Consider the following 10,742-nt stretch of genomic DNA (forward strand, 5'->3'; position numbering starts at 1 on the left):
GGAACGCAGGCTATAGATGCTCGGCCAGCCTCGCCAAGTTCTCGATTTCATCTGACAGCTCTAGATTCTACAATGGAAAAAGGAATCGGTTTGCAAAAATTCACCATCACAGCTAGCTTCAACAAATACTTTTTTACAACACATTAAATACACACAGTTGGGACCAGTAGATGGCATAATGGTTATGTCACTGGACTCCCATGGAGTCAACTATGGTTCAAATCCCAGACCTGGTAGCTTAAAACCCAGGCTGGGTGAGTGTGCATGTGTGCCCAAAATACGAGAAGAGAATGGAGAGGGACTGTGGTGTGGCCAACTCCCGTGGGTGGTGATTTCTTGCTTTCTGTCTGTCTCTCCAGAGAGTGCACTCGGCCGATGGCAAAAATCTCTCTCTCACACACACACACACAACCCACACGAGTGGGAGGAAATGACAGCCTTCAACATTGTGCTTTCATAATTTCCTTCCTTGTTGTAGAAAATGTGTTCACTGCTCTTTATGATAGTAGCTACATTAATAGTAAAGAGCTGCAAATGAGGCTGGTAATGAATTTTCGCAAAAGAAAAGAGATACAAAATGAGGGACAACCAGTAGTTTGCTAAATGCCCTGTTTATTCTGCAAACAAGGTTCAGAAATGTAGAGACAGCTCGTAGGCCGAGCGATACAATCCGTGTGCAATTGAGACTTCGCAACTACACAAGCAGCAATGACGACGTGGGGGCACATTAGCCAACCACGTGTTTAATGCAAATGCAGTGAGAATGGATCACAAACTCCGTTCCTCTCACTCACGGGCACATTCTCCTGCTCTAATCTTTAAGAACAAGTGGAGCCTTCACTTGGTCGGCCACCTCCTTGCCGCTCAGCGCCTCAACAATCGCGAGAGCAAATTCGAAGCTGGTCCCAGGACCACGGCTTGTAAGAATCAGACCATCCTTTTCCACACGATTCTCAGAGTAGGTGTAATGACCTGCAAAGGAAAGATAAAAAATGAAAAGAAAAAAAATAAATAACGGATGATTCTGGATGATGATCACCAGTAGTTAGCAATTCAACGCACTGTTACTGCACAGGCCTCATATAGGAAGTTTTTAAAACCCCCAACTCTGTAGCTAGCCATTCAAAAACATGTACCAGGTGCTCCAAGCTCTGAGGAGCACCACAGGAAGGTATTAAAGAGACTGTACAGTCAATGGAGAGTGGGCTAACTACCCTGGAAAAGGAACAAATAGTTGAATGTAGTTGCTAAGACCTTCTAAGTAAGTGTTGAGGGAGATGTCAGCATGAATTTTTTTAAAATAATAATTTACTTAATTTTACTATTATCATTACTTTTTAAAAATTTGCTATAGAGCATATGTGGTCACCAGAGAGAGAGAGAAAGCAAGCAAGTTGCCAGGTCTAGGACTTGAACTGGTTGGCCATGTGGGCCATGTATGATTTCATCCGCCTTCACCACCACACTGCCTGCTGGCCCCAGCATGAATGTTAATTATTCGCATTTCTATCTCACAGTGAATGCTGACAGAGAAGGAGAGAAGGGAAGGGCGACATCCAGGGCAGGACCTACCAGTAGTAGCAGACAGGGAGCTCGTGCTTGCTCTGGCTGCCTCAAAAACTAAAGCAATCACAGCACAACACGCTGGATGGAGAGATGGCGGGAGGTAAAACACAGTCCTTTCTCAGGGACTGTGTCTTCTGCATCCTCTTCAAACTGTGTGGTGTTTTTGTTTTTTTTGGGGGGGGGAGTGGGGCAAATATAACAAAGCTGGGGCTCTTCCCCACAGACTCCCCAAGTTCTCCCCCTTCACACACCTCTCCCACTGTGTACAGACCAAGCTTGAACTTGTCATGTGGCAGAGCCCCACATGGGCCACCCCCTCCCCGAGCTCTTTACTACTAGGTGCAGTTGTCCCCTGCCCCAGGAAGAGTTGCAAGGATGGCTCCCTCTGCCCAGAAGGCTCTTCCTACTCCCTCACCCCTCTGGTTTTACATCAGCATCCATCCCAAGAGGGTAGCTGTGGTCTCTCCCTAAATTAAGTCCCCCCATTACCCTATCACAGCCCTCTATCTACTCCCGTCAGCACTCACACAATCTGCACACACGTGCTCCCTTGTTTACAGTCTACTCATTAAAGGACTGGCCTAGAACAGTGACGGCACAGGACGCCCCTTAAGCATGAGGTGAATGAATAATGACTGTTCCTTGACTCGAGCTCTTTTCCCTGTGCCTTTCTGCTGCTTTAACGAAGGATCTCTGCATTATTTCAGCTTTTCAGTTTTCTACCCCTCCACTCCACGCTCAGTATTCAAAATGGTAGTTTCCTGAGTGCAAAGGAGAGCAGTTTTCCCCCTGTCCCCCAAAACGAAGAGCCCTCACCAACTTTCTGCAGTACCTAAAGATGACTGTGAATCCCATTTCATGGTGCACAAAGCCGTCTGGGTCTGGCCTCTTACATACAGACTGAACTGGAAAAAACCAGAGGGAGACAGAAAAGAACCTGCCACCCAGGGGGGAGCTAGTGGCCTGGACTAGGCTGGCGACAGTGGCAATTAAGAGGAAATGAGGGCCTGACATAGATCTTAGTGATAATGTGCCCAGAGTTTACTGAAGGGCTAGACCTGGAGAGGTTTCAAGGCTGCTCCCAGCTGTTTGTCCCAGATGAGCAGGCGACAGTGATAACAGTGACATGGGGACAGAGGACAAAGAGATTTAGGGGAGGGGCAGAAGCAGACGAAGGCCCTGTGAAATCCTCATGCACCAGCCCCTTGGCCGCGCCAGACAAGCACGGATCCAATCATCTGTGCCCTCCTACCGACTCAAGAGTGCGCCGTGGCGCCCAGCACCTGCCTGAGTGCGCACCTTCATCCTCTCCCTGCCTCTGTCCCCAGTACCCATCTTAAGGAGGTGCTCAGGAAACGTTTGTTTCTGTATGTAAATGTTTTTACATATAGAAAAATTCACCCAGCACTCTGCTTCTCCGTGTTAATGGGATTTAGAAATCACACATCAATGTGCACTTCTTTTCAAATGCACATTACCTACAGTAACTTATGTCTTACTATCTCATTAAAGAATCAAGTAACTTGGACCAGCAAGTGGCATGGTGGTTAAGGCAGCTGGATCCCACAAGGCCAACTGTGCAGTTCAAGTCTCAGATCCAGTGGCTTGAAAAACACACCCGGTGCATGTGCATGTGTGCCCAAAATCCCATGAGAAGAATGGAGAAGGGATTGCAGCATGGCTATTTCCTGGGGGTGGGGGGTGGTGAGAAATCACCCCCCAACACACACCCCTCTCCATCTCCCTGGTGAACACAGGTGTCCTACAGCAAAATTATAAAAAAAGAAAAGAAAACAAAAATATCAAGCAACTCACTGAAATAACCGAATAGAACACATCAAAATATTCATATTTACACTATCTTAGAGAAAAAGAAGATCCCCAGGTTGAGAGGAAAGGAAAGGTTTTCATAATCTAACCTCATTTCCTGATGGTTAAACCAGGCCAAGATAATTTTAAATGCTAAACTAGAAAACCGGCTGGGCTAGGTTTTCCTAGCTGTGAGATGAGCCGCCTAGACAGGGACAACATGAGGCACTGCTGAAAATGGTTCACTTCACGTCTACAAGATGAAAATGTTGCAGATAAGGCCGGAATTGGTTAAGTATGTTTAAAGGTTCTTCAGTTCTTTTCAAAATCTCAACCAGAAAATAAATAAATAAATAAAAGGTCTGCACTATCTACTGTCTCCACCTAGTGGCGATGATGAAGAAAGACAACATACCTTAATGGGCTCTGTGACAGGAGGGTGCAATGTGCAAACTTGGCAGATGGGAGTTGTGACTTAGTGCAGGCATATTCACAGATTCTATGCCTTACATTCAAATGACATAATGCCTTTTTTTCCCCCCCTAAACATGTATCTCTTTGATGAGAAAGATGGAGAGAGGGGGAGCCTGGCAGTGGCATGGTGGCTAAGGTAGCTGGATCCCACATGGCTTACTATTTAATTCAAGTCCTGGAGCCGGTGGCTTGAGAAACACACCGGGTATGTATGTGTGCATGCCCAAAATGCTTGAAAAACACACCCGGTGCATGTGCATGTGTGCCCAAAATCCCATGAGAAGAATGGAGAAGGGATTGCAGCATGGCTATTTCCTGGGGGTGGGGGGTGGTGAGAAATCACCCCCCAACACACACCCCTCTCCATCTCCCTGGTGAACACAGGTGTCCTACAGCAAAATTATAAAAAAAGAAAAGAAAACAAAAATATCAAGCAACTCACTGAAATAACCGAATAGAACACATCAAAATATTCATATTTACACTATCTTAGAGAAAAAGAAGATCCCCAGGTTGAGAGGAAAGGAAAGGTTTTCATAATCTAACCTCATTTCCTGATGGTTAAACCAGGCCAAGATAATTTTAAATGCTAAACTAGAAAACCGGCTGGGCTAGGTTTTCCTAGCTGTGAGATGAGCCGCCTAGACAGGGACAACATGAGGCACTGCTGAAAATGGTTCACTTCACGTCTACAAGATGAAAATGTTGCAGATAAGGCCGGAATTGGTTAAGTATGTTTAAAGGTTCTTCAGTTCTTTTCAAAATCTCAACCAGAAAATAAATAAATAAATAAAAGGTCTGCACTATCTACTGTCTCCACCTAGTGGCGATGATGAAGAAAGACAACATACCTTAATGGGCTCTGTGACAGGAGGGTGCAATGTGCAAACTTGGCAGATGGGAGTTGTGACTTAGTGCAGGCATATTCACAGATTCTATGCCTTACATTCAAATGACATAATGCCTTTTTTTCCCCCCCTAAACATGTATCTCTTTGATGAGAAAGATGGAGAGAGGGGGAGCCTGGCAGTGGCATGGTGGCTAAGGTAGCTGGATCCCACATGGCTTACTATTTAATTCAAGTCCTGGAGCCGGTGGCTTGAGAAACACACCGGGTATGTATGTGTGCATGCCCAAAATCCTGAAATGAGAAAGAGAAGGGACTGTGGCATGATCATATCCCATGAAGGGTGCTTTCTCACACCCCACCCCCATCTCTCTGGCAAGCAAATCTGCTCTCAAGCAAATTAAAAAAAAAAAAAAAAAAAAAAAAAAAACAGGGGTAGGGGGAGTACACCCAATAGGTTCTTCACACTGAGATCCACCTCAGCCTCAGAAAACCTGGGTCACGGGTAGAGCACCAGGGAGATCCCATACGTGAACACAAGACCTTTCCCATGTGGGGAAAGTTGTGTTACCCAGAGCCTGATCCAGGCACTGATTTTATACCTTTAAGCAAAAATCTCACAGTCAAGAAGTCTCTTCAGAGAAAAAGCGGCAGGAGAAGCTCAAGACATAAGAGTCAGCAACACAAAGCCAAATCCAGCCTGCTTTGGTAAATAAAGTTTTACTGACACAAAGCCACGCTTATTTGTTAACATACTGTCTGTAGCTACTCTGGAGCTTTCTGAGTAGCTGCCGGAAACCTAAAGACCCAGAAAGCATGAAGTATTGAGTCGCCGGGAAAGTCATGATGCATTTTTGCATAGAAGGACACAGAAAAATATGTCATGACTCTCCGACGATCTAATATTTACTACAGGCCCTTAAAGAAAACGTTTACTGACCCCTGAGCACAGCAGTTGCAGGTTGAAATCTCAGGTCTGCCATTTAGCAGCCATCGACCTCTAGGAGCTTCCCTTTTCTCGTCAGTAAAACGGGAATGACACCAACCTAAACAAAGAACTAGTGGTGCAACTGCCGCTGCTGGTGGGCCCGCAGGGAAAAGTTCCCAGGGCCTTCCTGTACTTGCTGGGCGTACACACATATGCCCAGGACTCAGGCTGGCTGAGGCCAGGCATGGATCACGGCGTGAAAACTCTGTTGGGGGGGACCTCTCTATTTCATGGTCTAAAGAAAATAAGCTTTAAAAAAATGTAGAACAATGTATTTAGTACTAGTGCAAGTAAAAATATTGAACTAAAAATGAGGAGTGTGTGCAAAGAAATTTTAGAGAGTTACACAAGAAAATTTTAATGTTAATTCTGAGCAGGAGAAAGTATGTGGGGAAAAGAGAAGAATGACATTTAGTTTTACTTCATCCTCTTTCTTTACTGTTTACATTTTTTACCATGGATAAAAATTGCTTTTATAAATATAAGTTAATAAAAATTAAATGTCTAACTGCTTTTAAAATAAAAAAAGGAAACAGGCCTGCCACTGAGGTATTCACTGAATGAAGAAAGCAACGTCCATTTTACTTTGGACTCTGGGTAAAAGGGCACTTTCTAAAATTGCTGTCGAGGTTTAAAATTTACTTTCAGGCCACTGGCAAAGTATCTAGTAAAAATACTAGTTAGGCATTTGATAAGCACTTTTTAAAAATTTTTGTTTTAATTACTTATAATTTAATTTTATTTATTATTATTACTATTAATTTACTATAGGCACATGCACTAACCAGAGAGACAGACAGAAAAAGTGACAAAACAAGCTGCCAGGTCCGGGACTTGAACCACGGTCCGCTAAATCAGAGTCCAGCACCCCGACCACCACTCCAGGTCTTGATAACCACTTTCGATCTGCAGCAATTAAGACTCCAGCTGCGCTGTGCTAAGGACTACACCGCCCTTAATCCCAGCACACCTAGAAACTTGACACATGCCTCTCCAGCCCATGGTGAACTCTATTTCCTACAGACGCAAAGCCATCCCCATGCCTCAGCCCACAGACAATCGCCATATTGGATTATACCGGTTGAGAAACAATGCTAAGCTGCAGTTTTTAAAAAGAAAGTCTTTATGTACATTAAAATATAAGCATATACTTACTTCCATTCATCATTTTGTCTTTAGCAAGTGGGTGTGTTGTAACTTTGCTTCCAAAGCCTATTTCATGAGCCAACAGGGCGGTAGGACCTACAAATAAGGTTAATAAAAATATCTAAGTACAGATACAGAAAACCCCATTTTTAAAAAGATTATTTTATTTACCTTTATTTATTTATTCTTAATTTGACCAGAGAGGGACAGAACGAGAGAGAGAGAGGGAAAGCGAGAAAGGAAGCCGCCAGATCCAGGACTCCAACAGTGGTCGGCCATGTGGTTGACCATGTGGGAGTCCAGCACCCTTAACCACCATGCCACCTGCTGGCCCCAGAAAAAACCATGTTTTAAAAGTTGCAAAGCAAAAGCATTCTTCAAAATCAGGAGGCTCTTACCTAAATATAATTATTTAGAAATTAGGCACTTCTGATTACGGGCGGTAAAGTGTCTGTAATAAAACCCTTTGCTGAGCACATGTGACCAAAGCATACAAACTCAAAATACTTCAATAACCATTTAATCCAAAAGATTTACCTTGATACACCTGGAGCATATACAGAACCAAATACTCTCGTCCATCCCACAAGGAAAAGGGCTAAAAGTGCCAGGACTACGAAGGAGGAGAAAGGAGTGGAAGACCCCTTGGGCTAACTTCTTACCTTACTCTTAGCAAAAGGAAAGATTTACTTACACATTACAGGCAACCAGTGCTCATGAAACTTCTGGATTTTACTACTATTTTGTAAGACTAATTTTGCTTTTTTACTTGAAAATGAAAAATGGAGGGACCAGCAGTTGGTGTAATGGCTATGTCGCTGGACTCCCATGTAGTTGACCGCAGTCTGAGGCCCGGACCTGGTGGCTTAAACTCACGCTGGACGCGTGTACGTGCATGCCCAAGATCCTGAGAGGAGAGAGGAGGAGAAGGGATTGCGGTGTGGCCATCCCCCCTGGGGGGGGATTTCTTGCTTTCTGTCTCTCTGTCTCTCTCTTTCTGGTGAGCGCATGTGCCCTATAGCAAAAACCTCTCCAAAAAAAGAAAAAAAAAAAAGAAAATGGAAAATTAATATCCATTTATTCAACTATTCATCCAAATATACTGGTGGTAGGTGAAAAGCACATTGCCCTTGCCCTGAAGGAGAAACCTCTGAAATATCTTAGTTTGAGATACAAAGATACTGCTATTACTTTAAACTACTTAAAGAGAACCATGCACAAATATTAGTTTGTGATAACCTGTCTCTCATCTCTTAGAATGAAGTCTTTGAAAGTATGCAGGTACTAACTTCAGAGTTTTGTACAAATGTAACCCCTGAAAATGGTCAAACTCAGTGAAAAATCAAAAGCATACTTGGAATGTAATAGTTCTGAAATAAGGACTAAAACCAAAAAGGGTTTACAGCTCTAATTGTTACCGATCTTAAAACCTTGTTAGAAGGAATAATTTCGGCCCAGCTCAGTGGTGCAGGCAGGTGCTGCTTTGTGGTGCTGGAGCCATATGGAATACAAGGGTGTGAATCCTGGCTTGATATGAACATGCCAGCACATGGGTGTGTACCCATGATCCGAATGGCTGAGGAGCTGCAGGGGATCTTGGCGTGAGACCCTGTCCAGGTACCTGTCTTTCTTTCAGTTGCTCTCTCATCAAAGAAATAAATGAACTTAGAAAAAAGTACTCTACTTGTCTCCTCTATAACACACACACAAAGATTCTTTCTAAAGTCTCATGACACACCTAGAAAAACAGGATTTAAAATATCAACTTGATTTTCTAAAATAAATGCTTAAGTTACTGTGGGTAGGTAAGATCATATAGTATAGTCTGTACACTCTCAGCTTCAGCAAACCTGAACACATGATCTTACTGACCTTTCAGGGTTGCTTTGTTTTGTTTTGTTTCTCCTAAGGTTTTGGCCATAGGGTGCATGTCCTTGCAGGAGAGAGATAAGGAGAGAGACAGTGAGGGGGAAAGTGAGAAATCAGCCCCCTCGGGGAATGAGCATGCCACAATCCCTTCATTCTCCTTCTGGGACTGTAGGCAGGCATGCACATGCATCCAGCATGACTTTCAAGCCACCAGGTCTGGGACTCAAACCGCAGTTGGCCATGTGGGTGTCCAGTGATATAACCACCATGCCACCTGTAGGCCCCAACCTTTAAGTGTTTTACATGATTCAAGGAAAATGGAGTTATATAATATACCAACAGCTACTCAAATCACAACTTTTACCAACAGAAAGATCAAACCAATACTACTTAATTATATAAGCTTTCTGCCTAATATCAGATGTCAGTTTCAAACTAAGTCCTGATTTATTAGGTTGTCGGGAAAGTCATGACACATTTTTACATAGAGAAGCAGAAAAATGTGTCATGACTTTCCCAACTACCTAATATATCTCTTATATCAAAAGCCTTAAGTGCATCTCTCTCTCCACCTTACATACAAGACTCCTATGTATGCAGCAAATTTTAAAAGTCCAATAAAACTAAGTAATTATTGCTCGATTTTTATTAAAATGAATTTATGAATTACCTTTAATTCTTTTTTTTTTTTTGGAGAGGTTTTTGCTATAGGGCGCGTGCGTTCGCCAGAGATGGAGAGATACAGAGAGACAGAAATCGAGAAATCACCCCCCACGAGGATTGCCATACTACCATTCCTTCTCCTCCATTCTCCTCTCAGGATCTTGGGCACGCACGTGCACGCACATGCACCCGGCGTGAGTTTAAGCCACTGGGTCTGGGACTTGAACTGCAGTTGACTACATGGGAGTTCAGCGACATAGCCATTATGCTCACTGCTGGTCCCACCTTTAATTCTTATTTGGGAAGATTTTTACAAAATAGTTTCCTAAATCATTTTATATTTTAAAGTAAACTTCAATAGATAATTGTACAGTGAGTCAGGAACTTTTTGGCTGGTTCCTTCAAGCTGATAGAATTGACGCCTACAGTAACATTAATAAATTCATGTTATACTTAGATATAGGAATTTACAGACTTTCTTACTCATCATGGTAAACTCATAATTACTGTTTTCTGGGACTTAAGAATCCTATTTGGAAAATTAGATAAATACCCTCTTACTTGAAATTCTGCTGGATGAAAATACCTCAGATCTAGTTCTGAACAGGGAGCTGAGACTAAAGCTGATTGAATCCCCTTCTGCTATTAAGAGCCTAAAGCCAACAGCACCACCCAGTGGTAATTTACTTTCCTAGCTGCTAAAGGTCTCCTGGAGATCTTATTCCTAGACCAAAGGGTCTGACAACTGTCTATTCACTCTTTCAGCTCCAAGCTTTCTTCCTCCTCCCAACTCAAAGTAAATCTCATTTTATTATCTTTTTTTTTTTTTTTTGAGAGGTTTTTTGCTATAGGGTGCATGCGTTCGCCGGAAAGACAGAGAGACAGAAAGGGAGAAATTACCCCCCGGGGGGATGGCCACACTGTAATCCCTTCTTCTCTTGGGATCTTGGGCACATACTCACATGCACCTGGCCTGAGTTTAAGCCACTGGGTCTGGGACTCAAACTGCGGTCAACTATGTGGGAGTCCAGCAACATAGCCATTACGCTAACTGCTGGTCCCTATCTTCTTCTTTTTGTTGCTTTTTTGTGATTTATTATCTTTTATCTTGAATAAAGTCATAGAAAATTGTTTGGTTTAGCTCTCAGCAGCCTGCTCCTGAGCTCTGAGAAAGCTTGCCTTCTTCTGGGCTACCCGATCTTTCTTCTGGGCAAGGGACATCTTGGGACAATTCCACTTCTTCTTTTTAACTTCTTTCTTGGGTTTCTTTTCATAGACTGGGTTCTCTCGTATAGCGGTGTGAGCTTTCTTGTACATCTCCTCCATCACATCTGGTACACTGTTCTTTATGTACTCAGAGACCTGTTTCTTGTCGGCGCT

The 10,742-nt window shown here is 43.3% G+C and overlaps 1 protein-coding gene across 2 annotated transcripts in view; it reads right to left on the minus strand.

Annotated features, from left to right (window-relative positions):
• Positions 1-592: 592 nt before the first annotated feature.
• PARK7 (Parkinsonism associated deglycase) overlaps positions 593-10,742 on the minus strand; it is a 23,723-nt gene continuing 13,573 nt past the window's right edge. For both annotated transcript variants that reach the window (XM_006145381.3, XM_006145380.3), the window contains exons 6-7: positions 6,840-6,926; positions 593-972 (exon numbers count right to left, since the gene is read on the minus strand). In XM_006145381.3, coding sequence (XP_006145443.1) covers positions 812-972; positions 6,840-6,926 — 248 coding nt within the window. In that variant the 3' untranslated portion in view covers positions 593-811. The remainder of the gene's footprint in view (positions 973-6,839; positions 6,927-10,742) is intronic.

This window comes from Tupaia chinensis, unplaced genomic scaffold, assembly GCF_000334495.1.
Source record: "Tupaia chinensis unplaced genomic scaffold, TupChi_1.0 Scaffold000146_1, whole genome shotgun sequence".
Lineage (NCBI taxonomy): Eukaryota > Metazoa > Chordata > Mammalia > Scandentia > Tupaiidae > Tupaia > Tupaia belangeri.